General features: G+C 41.5%; 3 protein-coding genes across 8 annotated transcripts in view; 2 read left to right on the top strand and 1 right to left on the bottom strand.

Moving 5' to 3' along the window:
* Window positions 1-3,352: 3,352 nt before the first annotated feature.
* LOC105027497 (mediator of RNA polymerase II transcription subunit 15-like) lies at window positions 3,353-14,426 on the bottom strand. 3 transcript variants are annotated; one of them, XM_010899617.3, is made up of 4 exons: window positions 14,239-14,426; window positions 12,997-13,706; window positions 10,974-11,114; window positions 3,353-6,981 (listed from the first exon to the last, which is right to left on the bottom strand). In XM_010899617.3, the coding sequence occupies exons 2-4, from the start codon at window positions 13,645-13,647 to the stop codon at window positions 5,941-5,943; spliced, it is 1,833 nt and encodes a 610-aa protein (XP_010897919.2). In that variant the 5' UTR covers window positions 13,648-13,706; window positions 14,239-14,426; the 3' UTR covers window positions 3,353-5,940. The 3 variants fall into 3 exon arrangements, with proteins under 3 accessions (XP_010897919.2, XP_010897920.2, XP_010897921.2); XM_010899618.3 differs by having other exon boundaries at window positions 12,997-13,689; XM_010899619.3 differs by having other exon boundaries at window positions 12,997-13,686.
* A 1-nt stretch (window position 14,427) lies between these two features.
* LOC105027496 (RNA-binding protein with serine-rich domain 1) lies at window positions 14,428-18,837 on the top strand. The gene is made up of 7 exons (XM_010899616.4): window positions 14,428-14,552; window positions 15,161-15,307; window positions 16,049-16,222; window positions 16,439-16,544; window positions 17,639-17,792; window positions 17,910-18,051; window positions 18,315-18,837. Coding segments are annotated over exons 1-7 (831 nt in total). The 5' UTR covers window positions 14,428-14,550; the 3' UTR covers window positions 18,421-18,837.
* A 1,429-nt stretch (window positions 18,838-20,266) lies between these two features.
* LOC105027499 (arf-GAP with dual PH domain-containing protein 1) overlaps window positions 20,267-23,571 on the top strand; it is a 36,118-nt gene continuing 32,813 nt past the window's right edge. For 3 of the 4 annotated variants that reach the window (XM_029123752.2, XM_029123750.2, XM_029123753.2), the window contains exons 1-2: window positions 20,267-20,400; window positions 20,521-20,602. In XM_029123752.2, coding sequence (XP_028979585.1) covers window positions 20,317-20,400; window positions 20,521-20,602 — 166 coding nt within the window. In that variant the 5' untranslated portion in view covers window positions 20,267-20,316. Of the gene's footprint in view, window positions 20,603-23,571 lie in introns of all 4 variants that reach the window. The other variant, XM_029123751.2, reaches the window with a different exon arrangement.

Here is a 23,571-nt window from a genome sequence, read left to right as displayed (position 1 = left end):
AAGGATATAAAAAGATATCCAAAGCCTTGCAAATGCCAGTCAGTACTGTTCAGTCACTTATTAAGAAGTGGAGAATTCGGAGATCTCATGTAGACCAAGAAAGATTTCAGCCAAAACTGTCAGAAGAATTGTTCGGGAAACTCACAGGTAACCTCAGGAGAAATACCAGCTGCTCTGGAAAAAGATGGTGTGGTTGTTTCAAGGAGCACAAAAAAACGATACTTGAACAAAAATGAGCTGCATAGTCGAGTTGCCAGAAATAAGTCTTTACAGCGCCAATACCACAAAAAAGCCTGGTTACAATATGCCTGACAACACCTTGACACGCCTCACAGCTTCTGGCACACTGTAATTTGGATTGACGAGACCAAAATAGAGCTTTATGGTCACAACCATAAGTGCTGTGTTTGGAGAAGGGTCAACAAGGCCTATAGTGAACTGAATACCATCCCCACTGTGAAGCATGGCTCACTGATGTTTTGGGGTTGTGTGAGCTCTTGAGACATGGGGATTCTTGTGACAATTGATGGCAAGATGAATGCAGCATGTTATCACAAAATACTGGCAGACAATTTGCATTCTTCTGCACGAAAGCTTCTCATGGGACCGCTCTTGGACTTTCCAGCACGACAATGACACCAAGCACAAGGCCAAGGTGATCCTCCAGTGGTTACAGCAGAAAATTGTGAAGGTTCTGGAGTGGCCATCACAGTCTCCTGACCTTAATATCATGGAGCCACTCCGGGGAGATCTTAAATGTGCGGTTCAAGCAAGATGACCAAAGACTTTGCATGACCTGGAGGCATTTTGCCAAGATGAATGGCCAGCTATACGATACTTTACAAATGGTACATATATTACCAATTCTCCAAGGGTATGCAAAATTTGAGCACCACTGTAACATGGCTTTCACTAATATTTTGTGATTTTATATTCTGTTTATGCTTTTTATTTCCTTTACCTTTCTTTGTAGTAGTCAGTTATTTTTTCAGCTGTAATACATTTGAATTGTTTTAATGACTATACACATATAGAGTACGGCGTATATTCAGTCATCACACTCCCATTTTTGAAATACACATTTAGACAATATCCCTATTATAGACAAATGTTAACAATGAGGAGCTATGGAATCTTTCCTCTGCAACATCTTCCCACTATATACGTTATCAGTGACATATTTGCCAGGTCTATTGGACCAGGTAAAGAACAAGTGGTCATGTTAGGATGTGTTTGTCTTTAGAGCTGAAGAACCCTGTCTTTTGGAGGTGAAGAAGAACCTCACGGGCCGCTGGGCCAGCAGTGGGAAACACCAGGCTCAGTTGAGTTCACAAGGCAATCCCCTCAGCCCCGCTCTCAGGGAAGACAGAGGAGACCAATGCTACAGGGCCAGGTGGGAGATCACTGGAAAGAACAAAAACCTGCTGGACAAGGGCACCTGGACCCAGAATGATGACAACTGGCGTTATGCAAATAATTTGGGTATATATTATATTTGCATATATATTTGGGTATACAGCAGCCAGGGGCCGGAGGGTGTCAGGTTTGGGGACCACACGATTTCGTCTCTGCTCTTTGCGGTCGATGTATCGGTCTGTCGTGGTGAAGAAAGAGCTGAGCTGCAAGGCGAAGCTCTCGATTTACCGGTCAATCTACGTTCCTACTCTCACCTATGGTCATGAGCTTTGGGTCATGACCGAAAGGACAAGATCCCGGATACAGGCGGCCGAAATGAGTTTTCTCTGCAGGGTGGCTGGGCGATCCCTTAGAGATAGGGTGAGAAGCTCGGTCACCCGGGAGGAGCTCAGAGTAGAGCCGCTGCTCCTCCACATCGAGAGGGGTCAGCTGAGGTGGCTTGGGCATCTGTTTCGGATGCCTCCGGAACGCCTTCCTGGGAAGGTGTTCAGGTCCCGTCCCACCGGGAGGAGACCCCGGGGAAGACCTAGGACACGCTGGAGGGACTATGTCTCCCGGCTGGCCTGGGAACGCCTCGGTGTCCCCCCGGAAGAGCTGGAGGAAGTGTCTGGGGAGAGGGAAGTATGGGCATCCCTGCTTAGACTGCTGCCCCCACGACCCGGCCCCGGATAAGCGGAAGAAGATGATGATGATGATGATTTGGGTATACAGTATGTTAGCGGGGGAACAGTCACAATATACAGTATGTAGTATACCCCCAACAGTGTTTTCCATCAATACCCAAATAATTTGTCATCTACTGTTATACAGTTGACTTGGTATTTATCCACATTTATTTGTAAAACGAATTATATATCCCACAGTGGTAACACTTTACAATAAAGGTACATTAATTTACATTAGTTAATGATTTAGTAAATAGTAATAAACATGAGTAACTGGGTCTTAATAAACATGTATACATCTTTGTTAATATTAGCTAAGCCAGTTATACATGTAAGTATTAATGTTAGTTAAGGGGATGATTATAGTCAAATCTTATTTCAACAATTCTAAAGCGATTGTCTGTATCACTGACTTCCTAACATTTTCTATCATATACTTGGCAACATGAAACAAATATTGTGAATAGATAAGCTTAATGAATAATGTTTAATTTTACAGGAGTAAAATAGCTTTGATATTTGCACTTAAGAAACCCATTTTATACCCAAAAATGCTTTTTGGTTTTAGTCCCTGGATTTTAAGGCACAGAAAAGAGAGGGGCCCACTCTCAGCCAGAGGTAGATTCCAAGAAGGGCATTCATGTTTAGCCTGAAGCTCTCATTCCTTCCAATATACCCAATGCTACTTTGATTACGAAGAGACACTTCTGTGAAAGGAGACTGGTGTCTAAGGCTATGTTTTAATTAGATGTCTATCTTGCCTGAACCTGCTTGTTTGTGTGTGTGTGCCAGGAGGATTTCACAGCATTCATGTCTTTGGTGTAAAGGAAGCTGCACTATGAACACATGAAATAGCTAACAATTGTTGCTATAATCTATGCATTTTATCCACACACTGCTACTTTCAAAGTGTTGGCTGAACGTTTGGGGAATGACTGACATTCCACATGTAGCTCCAGCTACATACAGAACATTTAAATATCAAGTTGTGTTTTGGTTGATGTGCAAAAACATGATGACTGAAAACATGTTTTTCCACAAAATACATTTGTTTTTCTCCTCTTTGCTTGTTCAGTTTTAATTGGGGAAAAAATTATCCACACGTATAGTCCTTGTTTTGGAAAGGAGACTAGCCAACATAAGAGGAAAAGCATATGTTATCATATGTTGTTCTACAGGTCTGCCAGCATTCCAGGGCCCTCAAACAATCTTTGTTCCTTATAAATACCAATAAAACATTAAACTTATAAACAAGATGAAGACTCACAATGGATATAATGCACCACTTTATTCAAGTAGCTTTAGTTCTGTACACAAACAGGACATTCTAAATGTTAAGGCTGAGCTTAGCAACAGAAGGTAACAGCAGATACAATGGGGTCCAGAGGTATTTGGACAGTGACACATTTTGTCTTGCTTTGGCCCTAAACCATGGAACTATGGATTTAAAATTATACAATGGTTAAAATGTAGACTTTCAGCTTTAATTACAACCTGTTACTGCACTGGGCTAACTCAAACACACATTGTGTTTAGTATCCTGTATTGACAACTCAGAAAAGCTCAGTGGGTCATAGCTCCCTCTAGTGATTGGCCAACATCTCAAAATGTAGACAAAAAACAGCCGATTTCTAACATCAACCAATAAAAACAATGCCCCCTACTGGTCCGGCCGGCAGGTTTTATTATACATTTTTCATAAATGTTTCCTGTCTTTTAAGACAGATTGGTGTAAGATCTCTACAAGATGTCAGGCAATCACTAGAATTGATTATTAACCCACTGTGAATTTCTGAATAGTCACCTCAGTGTACAGAAAAACACTTATTTACTGTAGTCCACTGCAGTAACAAGTTATTGTAAGTTTAAACATGTAATATATTTTCTGTAAAAAAAAAATCGCTTATTTTACTATGTATGTTTTTTATTTTGATGATGTTTTGGCATGAAACTTGTGGCAGTTGTCAAAAGTCAGTAGTTATAAGTATTGCAGAGATTAGTGAAAATAATGGCAGTGTTGGCTAGATTCTTTTTTTATTTATTAGGCTATTGTCTATCTACTAAAAGCCTCTGGACAATATGTACTATTTCAAGATTTTACATAATATATTGATATATTAATAATTACTGTAAATTATAACTTAAATTAAACATTAGCAAAGTTAAGATAAACATGTAAATTCCTGAAGATTCTGGTAAACAAGTCCCCCCCATCATAGGGAACCAAGAGCAATGCCTGAGATGGGAGAAAACGTACAAAAAAGCTGTTCACCCAAGACAAAAATGAAAGGTGGATACGGGGATAAAATAAAATGTCACTGTCCAAATACTTTTGGACCTCACTGTACATCCCATTGCATTGGTAAAAGTTAATTTTTAGATCTTTATTCAAGCTGTATTGCCAAAGTTCAACATTAATTTGCAATATACACTCACTGGCCACTTAATTAGGTAGAATTGGGTAGTTCCCCCTTTTGTCTCCATTCACTTCAAGGTATGACACATTTTGCTTTCAGAGATGGCGTTCTGCACTTCGATATTGCAAAGAGTGGTTGTTTGAGTATTTGTGGACATTCTGGCAGCTTGAATGAATCCATTCTCCTCTCAACTCTCTCAGTAAAAAGGACTTTTTGCCCACACAACTGCTGCTCACAAGGTAATACGATCAAAGTTGCTTAGATCGCATGTCTTAAACATTTTAATGTTTGGACGAACAACAACTAAACGTCTTCACCATGTCTGCATGCTTTACATATCTAATTGCAGCCACATGAATCACTGTTTGATTATTTGTGTTAACAAGCAAGTGTCCCTAATGAAGTGACTGGCGAATGTACATTTAAAGATAATTCCCAATTGAACACACATTCTGTGTTTAACGTTAATACAGTCTCTGCCCATTGGGGAAACATTGCCTTTGTATTTATATTGCAGATAAACACTGTACTTGGGCAACACAGTTAAATTAGAGCCTTACAGAGAGCTGGTCATCAATAGTGCACTATATAGGGAACAGGTTGTCATTTATAGAGCTTTGCAGCGAGGAATATGCTTTCTAATGATGGCAACCTTGATGGCAACATTATTCAATCAAACATCCATCTATTGTCTGTTGCTCTTTGTGATATGTGACTTGATAACTTTGAATTTAACATTACCAGGTTTGTCTCATTGGGATACAAATCTAGTTATCAAGAAAGACCTGGACCAAGACAGCAGCATCATCACATCAGTTTCAGACAAACAGGCATATTAAAACAACCACACAAAGATAGATCGCAAAGTGTTCAACGTAAAAATAGTAGATCGTTTTAAGGACAAATCGCCCTTTCAAAATGGAGAATGAAGTGGCACTATTTTCCATCCTGACAGGCAGTTTTGGTCAGGTGCCTGCTAGGTAATCTACTGATGTACTGTTTCTAGTTACGTCCTGGTTGTTAGTGGACAGTATAAACAACAAGTAAACCAGATGTCAGAGGATACATCCCCCAATCTTCGAAACAGGACAAGGTCGTAACTACTAATTCAACATCAAATAATTTCCCAAAAGAATGGGCCAACATTTTGGGAACAAAATGGAACAAGAAATTACACTCTAAATGTACTCAAAAAAAGATTAAGAGTACATTTGAAAATAAAAACAGAGGTAATAGTTTATCAAATGTGAACAAACTCAGGGCAGACGCCACTTTGCAGCTGAACCATGAAACTGAATCGTACTGGAACCACTTACTGGTCCTACACTTTCCAGAATATCCATTATATACTGAACATGTATTTCTAGTCTCTGACCAGGCTAATTGGTGTCCAGGGAATGGACCCAATCCCAATGAGTTTGGGATGTAGGTAAAATCAAGCTTTAGAGTGCCTCCACTTTGATAATGTTGAGCTGTGGTTCCTGTGGGGTGATTGTGATGTCCGAGTCCAGGTCAACAGATGCCTGAACAGAGGCCACACAGTTCTGCAGAGCCCCCTCTGTGCTGGTGTTGGGATAGTCTTTACTGTCTGCCCCTCTGTATGACTGTGTGTGCGTCTGCGTGTACGAGGGGACGTACGACTGTGTGCATGACGCCATGTGTGTTTGAGCCTGCGTCTGCTGCGCGTAGGATGACGCGTAAGGCTGCGTGTGTGCCAGTGAGTGTGTTGGGGTGTGACTGAGCGGCAGGTTATTGGAAGTGCTACTGTTGCACACCTGGAAGCCATTGACTCCGTGTGGACTAAGTCCTGACAGTTTGAAGGCCTCGATGGACTCCAGACTAGAGCCGTCTATCCCGTTGTAGCTGGGCTGGGGCTGGCTGCACTGGGCATAACCTCCTTGGCCAAAGGGAAATGCGCCCTGGCTGTATGAGGTGGATGCGGAGCCTGAGGCGGAGGCGGCTAAGGCGGAGGGCGGGGGGGTTTTGGGCTGCTGCCGCTGCTGCTGTTGTAGGCTGGTGCAGGGCGCCTGGAGCCTGGAAGCCAGCGTCTGCAGGGTGCTGAGGATCTCCTTCTGGACCTGGGTCTGCTGGACCTGCTCTCGCTCCAGCCGGTATTGCTGCTCCACCAGCATGCGCACGGCCAGGCCCAGGCTGTGGACCTCCGAGCCCAAGGTCTGGACCTGATCCTGGAGACCCCCACCGCCCGAGCCTCTCCCTCCGGTCTCCTGGTGGGCAGCCTGCTGAGGGCTGGGGTTCCTGTCTCTCCTGGGGGGGCCCTGGCTGGGGGGGCCCTGGCTCACAGGCGACTGGAGGCGGATGATGGGGCTGCCTCCCTGGGAGGCGGGAGGTGGCGGCGGGGGGTTTGGGAGCCGGATGCCCACCCGGGGCGGAGGTGGGTGGGGTGAGCGTACGGACAAGCCGGCAGCTCTCTGCTGGAACATCCGCCCGGGATCTGCGGCTCCTGGCTGGCCATCCAAACTCCTCTGCAAAGTACAAGTCAATTGTAACATGGGTCAGTTGTCAGGCAACTACCAATAGCTGATATTTCATGTGCAAAATAATTCGTTTCTACACGCTTATAAAATCATTGGTGTTAATCCATAAAAAAAAGATTCACTGTCGTCAATCTGATTTGATCGACTTGATGGCGTAGCCCATGGTTCATATTTCTGATCAACATTTCTGAAATTAAAACGCTTGCAGTTATTTAAACAAACACTATATGTTGTAATGACTGTTCAATTTATTTCTGATGTTTATAATTGTGAAAAAGAAAAGTGAGCTATGTTATCAGGTCAATCAAGTCAGAGCAGTGTTCAGCAGTAAGTGGGTAAAGACTGTATGGAAGATACAGTATCTCACAAAAGTGAGTACACCCCTCACATTTTTGCAAATATTTGATTATATCTTATATCATGTGACAACACTGAAAAACTGACACTTTGCTACAATTTAAAGTAGTGAGTGTACAACTTGTATAACAGTGTACATTTACAAAATAACTCAACACACAGTCATTAATGTCTAAACCGCTGGCAACAAAAGTGAGTACACCCCTAAGTGAAAATGTCCATATTGGGCCCAATTAGTGTTAGTGTTACAAGGTCTCAGGTGTGAATGGGGAGCAGGTGTGTTACATTTGGTGTTATTGCTCTCACACTCCCTCATACTGGTCACTGGAAGTTCAAAATGGCACCTCATGGCAAAGAACTCTCTGAGGATCTGAAAAAAATAATTGTTGCTCTAAAATAAAGAAGGCCTAGGCTATAATAAGATTGCCAAGACCCTGAAACTGAGCTGCAGCACGGTGGCCAAGACCATACAGCGGTTTAACAGGACAGGTTCCACTCAGAACAGGCCTCGCCATGGTCGACCAAAGAAGTTGCACATGCTCAGCATAATATCCAGTATGGATTACTGGAACCATGTCCTGTGGTCTGATGAGACCAAGACAAACATATTTGGTTCAGATGGTGTCAAGCGTGTGTGGCGGCAACCAGGTGAGGAGTACAAAGACAAGTGTGTCTTGCCTACAGTCAAGCATGGTTGTGGGAGTGTCATGGTCAGGGGCTGCAAGAGTGCTGCCGGCACTGGGGAGCTACAGTTCATTGAGGGAACCATGAATGCCAACATGTACTGTGACATACTGTAGCAGAGCATGATCCCCTCCCTTCGGAAACTGGGCCGCAGGGCAGTATTCCAACATGATAACATCCCCAAACACACCTCCTTTAGGGTTAGTTTAGAATCTGTCTGGTTGGGATGAATAGTGATTTACTCAGGTATGGGAGTCTGCGGTTGCACTGTGTCATGACACTACTCCCGTAACATCATTCACATTTTCGGTGGCTTGTGCCACAGTAGACCATCTGGTTCGGACCAGATGAGAAAGCCTTTGCTGCCCTTGAACATCGATTAGCCTTGGGTGCCCTACAGCTTTGCCGGTTTGCGGCTTGTCCCTCCTCGGACCACTGTCTGTAGGTACTCACCACTGTTGACCGGGAGCACCCCACACGCTTTGCTGTTTCAGAGATACTTTGACCCAGTCATCTGGACATAATAATTTGTCCCTTGTTAAAGTCAATCAGGTCTCTACTCTGGCCAATTTTTCCTGCATCCAAAAAGTTGACTACGAGAATTGATTGTTCGCTTACCATCTTATATACCCAGACCTTGAAATGTGCCCTAGTTAAGAGATGATCAACATTATTCACTTAACCTGTGGGTGGTCATAATGTTTTGGCTCATTGGTGTAGATAACGACAGCATTACTCGTTCATCTTCAATTACTCAGATGGAGTAATTGGGAACCATTATACATTACTCATGTTTGGAGTCCTACTCATAAATACACACACATCTGTAAGTCAAAGAGACCAGACTTAAATCCCTAAATCTTTGATTGCTACACAGTCCATTGACTTCTGTTCAAATCAGAGAAAAATTATCATGAAGGGTACTGTAGTTTCTCCGGCACTCATTTTCCTACACATCTCCTGAGTAACGTTATAAGTGGTTAACTTTTATCCAGTAACTACATCCACATTGGTGGATTCATTTGTGTAGCATTGGCCAATTCTGCATGGAGATGTCTTGGTTGTTTATGTAAGTGGTGTGCTCATGATTTATGCTCTTAAATGGTCCATTGTGGGGAGTCGTACACAGGTTCTGCCATATTATTGACAGTTTATGTTGAGTTAGACCCTAGTTCTGCCATATTATAGACAGTTTATGTTGCATTAGACCCTAGTTCTGCCATATTATATACAGCTCATGTTGATTCAGACACTGGTACTGCTGTATTAGAGACAGTTCACGTTTCTCTCTTCTCATCCCATTGAAGATGATCTCACGTGATCTAAGATCACAGGCCTGATCATGTCTACAGTAAGTCAAAAACATTTAATACCAACTAACACTAAGTAACACAGAATTCTGGACTCTAGTACTGGACTGAGGTGAGCAATTCTTTCTGTGATGGCTTGCATAGCTCCACATTTTTGTGAAACGGTTTCCTTTTGTTTTCAGTTTTATTTGTCACAGAATATTTATGATGCCAAATTAAGCAGGGCTACAAAAACATCAAATTTTCCTCTCTGTCTGTCAAACACCTGCATTGTTGTTATGCAGTAGGATTGTAAGCGCTCTGTTCACAATGTGATATTTTGCAGTTATGAGTCAAATTACTGGTACTTATAAGAGTGGAATCACGTTAGGTAAAAACAGTGCTTTGCAGTAAAGATATGCAATCCGGGTGCAATAACATTGCCCAAGAAATGCATGATGATGTCTTGGGTGCGTTAACTTTGACAGCCATACATCAAATGTCAAGTATTTACAACACATTTGGTTGTGCAACTTAGAAAACACCCTAGAAACATGTTATATAGTTTGATGTGCCTAAAATATATAAAATATACTAAATATTATTGGGCCAATTAGTTTATTTAGTGTATTTTCACCAAAATATTAGTTTTAAGCCATTACTATTACTGAATAACTTTTTTTAAACTGCCAGAATTATGAAAAGTTAAATCCAAAACCTCTGTCCATCTCCCTACATCAAGATGATGGAAACACTAACAAGATGGAACTGTACATTTTGTAATTGTCCAAATTAAATGTAAATGAATGTATAGGATACATCTTACCACTTAGGGTATTGTATGTAAATCTATCTCCTGATGGAATCTGTGCCCATATATTGCCTACCATTAGCATCTCCTTTATACAACATAATATTCTGGTTAGTGTAAATGTACTTAATACTGGTCATTCTAATTAACAAACAGTGGATATAAAAAGTCTACACAGGTAAATGGCAGGTTTTTGTGATGTAAAAGAATGAGACAAAGATAAATCATGTCAGAACTTTTTCCACTTTTAATGTGACTATAATGTGAACAATTCAATTAAGAAACAAACTGAAATCTTTTACATTACAAGAACCTGGCATTTTAACAGGGGTATGTAGACTTTTTATATCCACTGTAGGTCTCTAAATTGTTTAGTATACAAATGTAAATTGGGAATTAATTTTTAATATCTAGTTCAAACAGTGTTTAAAGTAAAATGTGCAACAATTACCCAGAAATTCCTTTGCACAAACGGTTGTACATCTTCCTAGAAAATAAAAGAAATCCAACAAATGCTGAACAAACACAGAGAGCCTGCCCTGAACAAGTGTAAGCCTGAGGAACACTGATCTAAATGAGGCATGCTACAAAAAGTATTTGTTTAACTTTTTTTGTTTGATTGCATGGCCTTGGGTGGCTAGTGATCTAAGCTGCTGTCTCTGGGGCAAATGTACTGCTGCTAGTAAAAACTTCACCCTATCTTGCCCAACTTTCCTATCAAATAAAGCATAAAAATGCCTGCTGTAAAAAGGAGAAACTGTTGATAAGTGTTGATAAGTCAAAATTACTTGAAGGGATTGTGTATATCTTGGTTTAGGTTTACTTTGCTTTGTACTCACCGCTTGAGTTAGCCTCTGAGTGACTAGATCATGGGACTGTTGATCTGCAGTCACAGGTCTCTGGGCTTCAGAACCTGGAGACTGTTCTCGTCTCAACAGAGATGCTACTTGCTGGTAGGACTGATAAGAAGAGTCTCTTATCTGGGGGACATAATATATCCAATCAAAGCCTAGAACAGACATCACCACAGTAATACAAAAAATCACATGATCATACCTTGTTGTCATTAAGCAAGACAGATAAACCAAATAGCTCCTGTAAGAAGCATCTGCTAAATTACTAAAATATAAATGTAAGGCAAGGGCAGCATTCAGTAAGTGGAAAATACAAGACTTAATTAAAAGTTGGCACACAAACATGTAAACGTCACCAATATTCCAGTCCATACTCATCATCTTCCTGACTAGAGATCTTCTTCAGATATCAACAGTGTGAGAAGCCAAAGATTCTAAGACTATCCCCAGGCTAATTGTGAAAGTATGCATCTAAATGGAATTTGGGTCATGCCCAAATAGTGAAAAGTCCACATGTAAAATACAAAACTACCCATATCCCAACATTTAGTTTTTAAATACATACTTCTTAGCATTCACATCCCGCTTAGCATTCTCGCAAATGTTTTCAAACCCCTGTCCAATTATCCAGATTTGTTGAATTACAAATGGTACATTACCATGTTGTTCTGTGTCATATTTCATTCTGAAACCATGACAGTCAAAACAATTTATGTATGGAGGCATTCGTTTTTTTGTTGAGAAACATTTGTAAGAAAAACACAAAACTGTACGTGGAAGCTGCATCAAACTACTCAAAACTCAGTGCTTAAACAAGATGCAGATTTCTGAAAGAAGCAACTGAAAGGGCAACAATCCCTTTAAAGATCCTATAGAGTTTAGTGGCTGAGAGTGCAGTACACTGGTCAACCTTTTCTGATCTCTGAATATAATCATGAAATATAGTGGCAGGCAGCATCATGTAGTGGGAATGCTTTTTATTAGCAGGGACTGTGCATCTGGTTAAAATTTGAGGAAGCACAGAGGGAACACAATACAGAATAATACAGCAGGAGTACCTGCTTCATTTCACCTTTCAGTGAGACAGTAATCTCAAGCACAACTCCAAAGCAACATTGGGTTGGCTAAAGAAGAAAGCGGTGAATTTCCTTTAGTGGCCCCGAGCCCTGACCTGAATTCTATACAGCAGGATGTATGGATTGAATACTTATGCAAGCAACATATTACATTTTTATTACACATATTTTCCAACATAAAACCAATATCACTTCACAATAATTGATTTTGATTGTCAGTGTTTTAAAATAAAATATCACACAGAATAAAATGTCAACATACTGTACCATTTGTAAATCAGTGTAATTGAGAAAAAACAGAATTGATCAGTTTTTTATAATTTTGCTAGGCACTGTATGTTGACTTCAGTAGATTTAATGTAGTTTAGTAGTCTGTCCTAATATGTTGTCTACCACTAGCTGCACCTTTTAGACAGAGTGAAAATGTGTAAATGTACTTGGTGAATGTTCTGATGAGTTCTTATTCTGATGAGTACATGTTTCTACTGTAACTGTTGTTTTGTGTAACTGTATGAAATATGTTTTGTGAACAATGTTTGAAATAAATTGTGTTACAATTACCCAGTACTTCACTTCTCACAAACTGTAAAAACTAAAATTGTTCAACTGCAGTATATCTTTCAGGAAATAAACAGAAATCCGACAAAATTAGAGATCTAATGTCCGCTTTGAACTAAGCATGTGGAGCCAGGGCTTCTGGGAATATCCCCAGGCTAATTGGGAGAAGTATATATGATTATGCATGTTTATTAACTCAATGCGCTGCACTCAGTTAACTGTATCAGACTAAACAGTTGGGGGACAGAATTCTAGTTACACAATGCCTATGGATAACAACTAGTCCACAAATGATTACGTTTTTGGCTATAACAATAATTTCACTTGATTACACCGAGACAGGATCTGACAAAATAACAACTATGACTGCCTACCTTTGCTCTGTGAGACAGAGCCTTATCCAGAAGCCTCTTCCGTGCAGCCAGAACAGGGTTTGCCGGCGAGGGCATGGCTTTCCTCCGCATGTACGCCCCTGTCACAGTCACAGCCCCTGGGAGACCCCTCTGCTGAGAGTTCTGAGCCAATGACGTGACACTGACAATCTGGATGTCTTTTTCCTCATCATCCACCTCCTTCTTGTCCTTTTCCTCCAGCTGATCTATCCTGTTGCTCTGTCCTCTGCTGGTGCCTTCTCCCCCTGACCCAGGTGGCCCCTGACCCCGGCCATCAGGAGGAGTGGAGCCAGGAACCTGCTTTGCAAACTCAGACGCTGCCACATAGCCGGCGTGGCGTGACGCCTCCCGGAGTAGATTACGTATCTGCTGGTTGTTCCAACCCTCCTGTCTTCCACCACCAGCATCCCTCCCAGGACCAACCCCAGGTGTAGTCTGTGGAACTGGGACTACAGCACTGTTGTTTCCCCTCTGGACCTTCTTCCCCTGGAACTCCTTGAGGTACAGGTAGATGGCCTGGGCAGACACCCGGATGTTCTCCAGCTCCAGCACCGCCTTGATCTTGCGGAAGCTCAGGCCCGCCTGCCTCAGCTCCACCACCTTGCGCTTGGCAGCATCGTCCAGACGACCCATGGCTGGTCACTCACTCCAGGCTGCTCAACTCCACCAGAGCTGCTGTACAATCAGGACGTCTATTTGATGAAAGATTGCAACAACAAAAAAAGCACTACTAAATGTACTACTGACTGATGGGGCATTTGGAATTACACTTTCAAACACATTGGTAGATACGTTGGGCTAGTGTAGTAGAACTGTGAGCCAGACAGATTGAACACATGAACGACTGATAAACTTCTTCACCAAAAACCTACTCAAATATATGTAAAACAAACAAAATGAAAATGTTGAAATTCAAGGCAAATTACAGATTATTTCTATTGTATAAAAAAGTTAAGAAACAGAATGCTTTAGCCAATAGAAACTCTGTAAGTATACGGATAGCTCCAGACGGACTGTAAGAATTGGCAGTGTACAGTACTGTAGCCTCTAGAGGCCGGCAGCCGTAGGCTTAACGTACGAAAGACCATGGCGATGTCGACGTTACCGCCACTAACAATCTAGTTAGCTTATACATTAACGAATGTTGAAGTGTACCCACGGTCGTACATCGTATAGCTATACTGTTCACAGTAACTAATCATCTTTAATTTTATACCAACTCACCTTTGATGATAATACTCTGCACGTTTTCAATTTTTGGCGTGAAAATAATTCATTGCTGATAGGATAATTTGGTGAGCAACTTTCTGTGTCGTTAAGATTAATAGGAAAACCACGTCGGGGAAAATAAAGGGTATCACAAGAAACTAAGCTGGCGACTAGAACCAGTGGCGATCGAGCGTTGAGAAAGATTTTCATATGAATGTTGACAATAGAGCAGGAGTAGTGAACGTCATCTTTAGGCGACTACGTTACGTCATCATCCCGCGGCAGATTCAATTCGGTTGAGTTACGAGTACATCCGACTCAAAATAAATGTAAGTTTTGTTTGTTTATATCTGTTTTTAATTCCATCGTTGCAAGTTTATAATTTTAACCATGTTTCTATTAACCTAGATTTATTTTAATGCGGGGGCTAAGTACACGAACAGAGCAGGGGAAACGTTTGCATGCTTGTTAGCAATGGTCTCTGTTCTGGCCTTGCTTGTTCTATGAATGAAGAGGCAATGGCGGACGTTGAGCGTAAAAATATAAATAGCTGGCATATGAAAAATAATTTATAATTAGGTTCACAAACTAGTATATACTTTAGGTGTTTAACATTCGTACACTCACAGGTTTCAAGCTAAATATGTAGTTCTATTTTAGCTAATTATTAGCTTACGCGCTAAATTAGCTTATTTCAGGTTAGCAACTATGCTAACTTGGCTACTATACTGTCTGAATCTACAGTATCTGTGGTACTGTACTTCTAACAACAACAACGGGATAACAAACATTTGAAAGTTAGTTTATTGGTGATGAATGAATACTTATTTGTAACTATACCTTGCCCCTGGCACATGTTATCGTGTTACTTATGAACCAGCAAGTTACCGCATTTCACTTATTCATTGCATCTAACTACGTGTTTTCTCTTGCTAAGGGCGCCGTCACCTACAAAGCGAAAGGAGGAGGAAAAGTCAAAGGACAGGGGGAAAGAGAAGCCTGCCACTAAGGACGGGGGAGCCAAAGAGAGAGGCAGAGAGAAGGGTCGGAAACGACGCAGCGCTTCCACTGGTAGCAGCAGCAGGTGAGCTGCCTTCCATATTGCACCTCTGAGTGTCCTTAATCAACCACCTCACAACAGGTATTTGCCTGAGCTTTAGTCATTAAGTATTGGTTCTCAAACTGGGGGCACTGCAGGTGGTTGGCCTGTGAAATTATATAAGAGCAAGCTAGTCCCACCATTGGAGTAGAGAATAGCTTTGAATAAACTGGGGATGGATGGTCCAGAGACCAATTTGAGCATAGCTTGAAGGTAGGAAGGGGTAATTCCCCGTGCTTGCTCTGTAGAGAAGCATGTTAGTCCTGGAGTGAATATAAGCACTCCAGCAAGCAAGTGGTGTGTGCAGAAAAACAGGAAGACATGGGGGACACTTCTGTAGGTTGAATAGTAGGTAGTCCACAGTGTTCTGGATCCGCAGGGATCCCTACCAACTGTTAGTTGCCGTTGTCCAGATGGAAGGTGGCATGTGACGACTTTTGCCGCTTCCTGTGTGGGTGTAAAGAGTAAACCCGCAGGGGCGAGTCACTGTCTCAAAGTATGACAGGAGAACAGTAGGATGTTGTCCTTAGTCACATCATGTTAGGTGAACCTTATGGAGTTATCAACTGTGATGGAGAGATGTTGAGGTGGACAGGACTTCAACCGGACAATGTTGTACCACCCAGCTTTTTCTTCTGGTGTTTGCCTAATGGACACAAACCATGTCTCTCGCACATGTCCTTGTGCACGTGTATATACGTCTTTAAACCCCGGGTCTGATTTCAGCTCCACATCCAGCAGTAGCTCTGGCTCCAGTTCCGGTTCGTCCAGCGGCTCCAGTTCCTCTGGCACCAGCCGCTCTGGGTCCTCCCGCTCTAGCTCGTCCAGCTCATCTAGCTCCTCCGGGTCGCCAGATCCTGGCCGTCGTCGCCATGACAACCGCCGCCGTTCCCGCTCTGCGTGAGTACTGGCTGATCTATTGTGCTTGGTCCTAAGTGCACGCTGTGCCAGAATATGTTTAATACTGTTTGAACCCAGATTACGTTGGGATCACTACCATGCAAAGAAATCACTACATTCTGTGAGAAATTACTTGTTTGGGCTTTAGAAAGGTGTCGTCTCTCTTAAATAATAAAACTCCTTGTTGTTTTGTAATGACTTTCTGTTGTGCCGCAGGTCCAAAACACAGAAGAAGGGAGATGACAAGGAGCGAAGGAGGAGGAGCCCAAGTCCCAAGCCCACCAAAGTACACTTAGGTAGACTGACTAGAAATGTGACTAAGGTGAGAGAATAAATGTCAAGGCTGTGTTTTGGTTCCCCCCATTTGGTTAGTGACGTTTGTCCTCATGAACTTTTACTTTCCAAGAATACGGCTGTCTAAACAGTCAAATTCGCAATGATGATTATCGTCTTATTTAATGCTTACCATTTCTGAGAAGATATCCTGGAGATGGTATTTCTGAAGAAAACGGTGTTTGGCCTAGAGCAAATGCTGAAAAACCAACTGCAGAACAAATATAAGCAGATTTTGTATTTGGTTATTAAACGTATACGGTTTAGATGGGACAATGAGTATTTAAATTCTATGCCTAGGGATGTGCGTTGGATGTGATTTTATTATCCAAATAGTATGTGTTGTTCCAATAGTGTTCGGTTACCCAAAATACCAGTATTTTTTTTTTTTTTAAGACTCCCAATACAACATCAGCTGTACTACATTAGGTGCAAAGGAGTAGGTGTTGTTCACATCAGAGTTTTTTTTTTTTATAGCAAAGCTAGCCAGCTATATGTTAATATGCTTAACTCACTGTTTTTTGCACTCACCTTCTGTTCCACAGCCTTAATTCACATAATATTTTGTAGCTTAATTATTTTTGTAGGTAACATTCTGGAAATCTTTCTGGGAATCTTCCCTTGAGTTAGTTAACTTTCATCCACTTGCTAATAGTAGGCTATGCAGTATATATTGCATCATTCTGACTAACTAGGCCATCACAACAGTGCTCCCTTGATGAATGTAAACAACAAAAGTGTGAAGGAGCATATGTCAAAAAATGGCGTATGTTTTAAATGTCATGGTATATCATATGTAAAGATTCAAGATTTGAATTTTAATAGTATTTAGAGAAATCATCTAAAACTATTTCTGCAGGGCAAAAGTGAATACACACACCACTACTCAAATACTAACGTAATCTTCAAATTAAAATATTTGAATAACCGTGCCCATGAACAACTATTTCCTATATTGCTTTTTTTGTATATATATTTTCTCTTTTTATATTATATATTTTCTCTTTTTATTCTTTGGAATTGTATGTCTGGACCATGACATCAGTGCTAACATGTTTGACATTTATATCTTCTTTTGACCAGGATCACATCCAGGAGATCTTTGCCACCTACGGCAAGATCAAGATGATTGACATGCCAGTGGAGAGGCTCCACCCACACCTGTCCCGGGGCTACGCCTACGTGGAGTATGAGACTCCAGAGGAGGCCCAAAAGGCCCTTAAATACATGGATGGAGGTAAGAAGGCATATTCGGCACGTTCATTAAAGCACTCCGTAGTACAAAGTTTTGCAACCTAATCATTTCCACCGTAATGTGGACGTTTGTGTTTGTTTGTCTTTCCCCTGTACTCAGGTCAGATTGATGGTCAGGAGATCACAGCCTCTGCCGTGCTGACTCCAAGAATACGCCCTCCCCCTCGCAGGCCATCGCCCCCTCGCAGAATGCCCCCACCTCCCCCCATGTGGCGCCGTACCCCACCGCGCATGAGGAGACGGTTAGTGTTGGACCTGGCACTCACTGTAACATCAAACTGAATTTGTTGTATCACACTGATGGGAACAGCAACCAGCGGTTGTTGCTTTACAATTGTTGATTCAGTTACTAATTTAAGTCATTTTATGAACAGACCATCCAACTACAAAAGTATTTCTTCTCTGCTCCCAGGTCTTTGTTTTATATGTTGACCTGTTGATATTTTTCAGTCGATACAATACAAAGATATCTTAATGGCTCAAGTAACCATTTGTTTTCCTGCAGATCTCGGTCACCAAGAAGACGCTCCCCAGTGCGCAGACGTTCTCGCTCCAGGTCCCCAGGGCGCAGGCGTCATCGTTCTCGCTCCAGCTCCAACTCTTCACGGTAGAGGAACAACGCCCCTCGCCCTCACACCCCTGTTTCCATTAAACCCTCTGGACCTCAAAGATGCGGGCGGTCGCTCTTTGAATCTTCAGATCTTTACCACAGTTTTCTGAACTGAACCAACAAGCCAGGGTGAATCTAATGTGTTTTCTATGATGTCTTGTGTCATCTGCGCTTCAGGATGCAAGACAAGAAGATAGAAAATCCTCTTTTCTTTTTTATTTGACATTTTCCGGCCTTTTCCATATTCCGGCGCCCATGCATTGGTTCAGATTAATTGTCATGTTTTGTGTTGTTCATTCTGAGTTTGGGGCTTTTAGTGCTGATGATTGGCTCAAGGTATGTAGCCTAACGTCTTTTTACTACCATGTATTGATTTCGTACATGTTTTGAAAATAAAAAGGAAGGCATTTCAATCTCACTGTTTCTTAATGTCCTTTTTTGTGGTTTCTGGCAATATGGCAACAGCAATTAGTGAATGAAGCAAGCACATTTCCTATGGCTGTAAAAATGTAATCATTATTCTGTAGCTTATTTGTATCGATTCTTACTAAGGCAATACTCCACTTCCGAATGTCAATAAACAAAAAGCCCTGAGGAGGACCAGAAAGATCCTCTGTACTACCAGTTTGCTATTTGGTTTCTAGAGAGAAATTTACGGGAAGTGGAAAAGGTCACTGTAGTGGGAATGTGCCAAAAATTCAGCTCCTATCCTGGGAAAAACTATGATTTGTCCCCCCAATATATACATGTAAATATAACAATGTAATTTCAATATTTTCTTCAAAATGCGACATTCGCCTTTTGCCTCACACTGGTTTGATCCACTGCCCCCCAGCCCTCAGCCGTGGCTCACAGTGGGACAGTCTGTCGTTGGTGGGTGACTTTCAGTAAGTGGGTTAAAAAAAAAAAATACACTCCATACAATAAAAAAAAAAAAAACATGTCTTACCGTTGCCAGTCTTCATTTTCTCTGCATTGAATTACAGGTCACTCTTTGTTAGCTAGCTGATGTTTGCTAGCAAGCTACAGTAACATTAACCAGCTTTTGCTCAGTGAGAGAAGCTTGCAGTGCAGTGTATGTAGTGTCCCTTAGCTGGCAAGGTGACCGTTCGTGTCTACCCTCTGAAAGGCACTCAATGTACGTAGCTAACGTGAGTCTAATCCAGTAAATAATTGTATGTTGGTAGGGTTCGCACACAACAGCTGAATTTGCAGAGCTACAGTATCAAGCATACCGATAGTGCAAACTAAAACAGTATTACAGCACTACTGCACAAACAGTATTACAAAAATTGCTCATGAGAAAAATGTTATGTAATTGTCCCCTCCAAACTTGATATAAGATTTTCGCCCCTGCTCCACTCCCCTCTAGTGTGCAAGATAAGTCATATACTTGTAAGTACGAGCGGAGACCAAGCTGAAGGAGAGTATATAATCAGATGGTTTGAGCAAAGAACTGAAAGCTGGACAGGGAGCATTAAATCAACAAACTGAATAGAGGATTCACATACAGGTGGTGGATGGGCACTTACAGCGATTAACTTTTCCCACTGAATAGTCTAATAATTTAAGTCCATTGGCGGCACAAAGTCAATTTGGTTTTCCAGTTGACTAAACACTTTTCCAAGCAGATACATGCCCGTTTTGGCAGCCTGACCTTTCAATAAGCCTGACATACACATAATCAACAACGTTATTGATTAGGATAAAACAGAAGGAAGTGGAATTGAAATAAGATTTCTTGGAAAAGGTATTCATGAACTGACTGACCGCTTGAGGTCTCTCTTGAGAAAGGGAGGGCGAGAGATAGAGAGAAGCGACGATGCGTTCTAGGGCAGGATCTGGGGTGTTATTCATTCTAAATATTCTGTTCTAGCTGCAGGCCAACATTTCGGATATGTTTCTTATTAATTTTTGGGACGTGAGCACTTTGTCTTTTCTCAGATGTGACAGCGTTGTCATATCATCACATATCAGCACAGTGAGTGACAGCTTCATTGGATCATTTTTTAAAACTATGCTAGAATAGCCCTCCTCTTTTTCGAGGCTTTTGAGTTGATCATTTTATCGTCTGAGAAAGTTCATTCTAAACATGTCTAAGGATCAAGAAAAGAGTAAAACGCTTTTGGTAGAGATCCTGAAGAGACCGGCGAATGGGAGCTGTGTGGATTGCGGAGCTGCTGGTACAGTATCCCTTGACTATTCTACAATCTGATGGTAATCGCATCGCCTAGTATGTCTGGTCAGGTAGCCGGCTCGCGTGCCTAAAGGCAGTATCGTATTTAAAATAGATCAATTAGTAATTATGGAAACAGGACGTGTCGGTATAAATGGTAGGCTATTCATGTCGATAAACAAGTTTTGTCTTTTTGTGTCGTTAAAATCACCAAGCGAGAAATATCATTGGAGTTGCCATTTATGCACAAAATATTGAAACAATAACCATCTTATCGAATTAATTTGTAATCACTCTATGATTTTGTACGAAACTCCAGAAAAAATGCAGTTGTTAAGCTACAGATGAAATAATTCACCGTAATCACTGGTGGCAGAAGGTAATACTTATATTATTTTCGTTCGCAGTACATTACATTCTATGGGGCGTCTGTTTAATTCTAGACGTTTGGACATATGGATATGTAATCTTCACCAACACTACTTAGATTTAATTTTAACCTAACTTAACACATTACATTAAAACATTATACTTTGCAATTTTCTATTCATAAAAATCATCAGAAATGCATTTTCATAGGGTGAAGAAAATAAATACCGAGGTTTCAATAACTGGTGATGTCCTTTTTGGCTGAAACAACGTAATGGAGCAATCTCTTGTGACTGTCTATTACTCTCTTACATTGACTAGGAGGAAGTTTTGCCCAATCTTCTTTACAGAATTGCTTCAACTGTATCATGTTCGAGAGCTTTCTTACATGCTTGGCCCACTAACCCTAAATTTCATTTTTGAGCCATTCTTTTGTAGCTTAGCTTGTGTGTTTTAAAAAACTGTCCTGTCATAAGGGCAGACACCTTTTCCTTCCTGACCTCCCATGTTGGGTAAGTTTGTGCCATCTCTTTCTGACAATTGACTCATGCACATTTATTGTGGAAAGAGGGGCCTGTGGATTCCATGATGTTACCCTGGGTTTCCTGGAAACTTCTATAAGCAACTTTAGGTCAACTCTTGAGCTGGATTTGGTGGAACAGACTGTCCCATGTGAATTGTCAGTGTTATTTTCTCAATTTGTAAATTATTGATCTATCAGACAGTGAAGTGTTGTACTGCAATTGGCTTAGAAATGGATTTGTAACTCCTTTCACACTGATATAAATGACTAATCTTCCTTCTGAGGGATCTCATTTAGGTTTCTCATCTTCACATGATATGGTTAAGACCAAATCAAGCCAAGTTTCTAATGTTTATGGAAGGCTGGACCCTCCCATGTTACTCGCTAATGATTTTCTAATAAATTGCACCTGATTGAAATGCTGGCAATGTTATGTGGTGGTAAAGGTAGGGTAGGTGTTGGAGAAGTCATCCAGGTCATCATGAGGGATCAGTCAATCACCAACACGGTCATCATGTGGGATCAGTCAATGACCAACCAGGTCATTATGAAGGATAAGTCAAAGACCAACCAGGTCATCACGAGGGATCAGTCAGTGACCAACCAGATCATCATGAGGGATCAGTCAATGACCAACCAGGTCAACATGAGGGATCAGTCAATGACCAACCAAGTCATCATGGAGGATCAGCCAAAGACCAACCAGGTCATCATGAGGGATCAGTCAATGAAGTCACAAACAGTTGAATACATTAACATGGCAGATTCCTTCGATGGCTCCTTGCCAGAATTCATTTTCTCCCGGTGAAATCCTCCAAGTGTCTCTAAGTTTAGGATGAGAAAACATCAATCATGTGACTTTAAATGACAATTCTAGAGGGTCATAAGGTCATACAATTCCATAACATTGTTGTCTGATACAGGGATCGGTAGTTTGCTGTCAAAGTTGTGTCTAGTGCACAAAAACAGGTAAAGGGACAACCATTTATTGAAAAAATTATGTTTGGGACAGACAAATGGAATCGATAGGAAATGTCTAGGCCCTCCATCCTCGTCTTCTTCCAGTTCCCCAGGCTTTCAATTTCCCTTTTGCATTGCCCCTTTCACTAATGCTAATCTGTAGAGACCTGCATTTAAAATGGGTTGTAATGCACGTTCCATAAGCTTACTGAGACCAGGAATACATTAGATCATTTATGACTTCCTGTGGTTAAGACTGCCATTAACTTCTAATCAATATTCAGTAGTCATTCTTGACTAAAGGAAAGATACCATAGTAGAAAATGCCTCAAGCACAATAAATGTTAAAGTCTACCAGTAAGCCCATATTCATTATTTATTTGTAACTTTAATATATGTTGGTAAACAGCCAAAATAACAAAACTTGTGTCCAATTATTTCTGGACCTAACTGTATGTACTGTATTACTTATATGTAATGTAGTAAACATACATTTTCATAAATATGCTACATTATCTGGTTAAATAATTGAATGCAATGCTTTTGAAACATCAAGAGTCTTCTGGAAGTCTGTCCACCTCCTGTGTTAAGAGTTTACCTGCGTCGACGATGCCCTGCCCACCCCGGTGCTCCTCGTCAGTGTACTAACGGCCAGTAGAGGTCCGATGGCAGAAACACGTCCCTGATCCCAAAAAGACTTTCGCTCACAAACCTTACACCTCAAAGAACAATCCATCACGCCTTGAGGCTTTTTTTCTATAGTTTTTTTTAGGTTGTTGTCTATTTGTCTCTTTTTTCAGTTGTTTTTCATTTTCCTCCTTCACCCATCCCGACAAAGAGAGGTCCGGATTCCACGACCGAGCATAAATGCTAGAGGATAGGCTCCCAGACTCAGAGAAGGTGGCCACAACATCCTGCCCTTCTCACCACATGTGCCCCAAAATGGATAACGTTGCTGTGGGTGGGGTGTCCGGGGTGCTGAGGTCATTTTCCAGATTCATTGTCCTGTTCCAAGCGATGTTTGATCATCCCGCTGAGGGGAGGGAGGGAGGCGAGCGACTTCTGCGCCTTAAACAGGGGAAGGGCACGCCTTCAGATTATGCTCTGTCATTCCGGACGGTAGC

The sequence above is a fragment of the Esox lucius genome, chromosome 11 (genome assembly GCF_011004845.1).
Source record: "Esox lucius isolate fEsoLuc1 chromosome 11, fEsoLuc1.pri, whole genome shotgun sequence".
NCBI classification, from domain to species: domain Eukaryota; kingdom Metazoa; phylum Chordata; class Actinopteri; order Esociformes; family Esocidae; genus Esox; species Esox lucius.
Note: the sequence above shows the minus strand (reverse complement) of the source record. Positions and strands in the feature narration are given on the sequence as shown.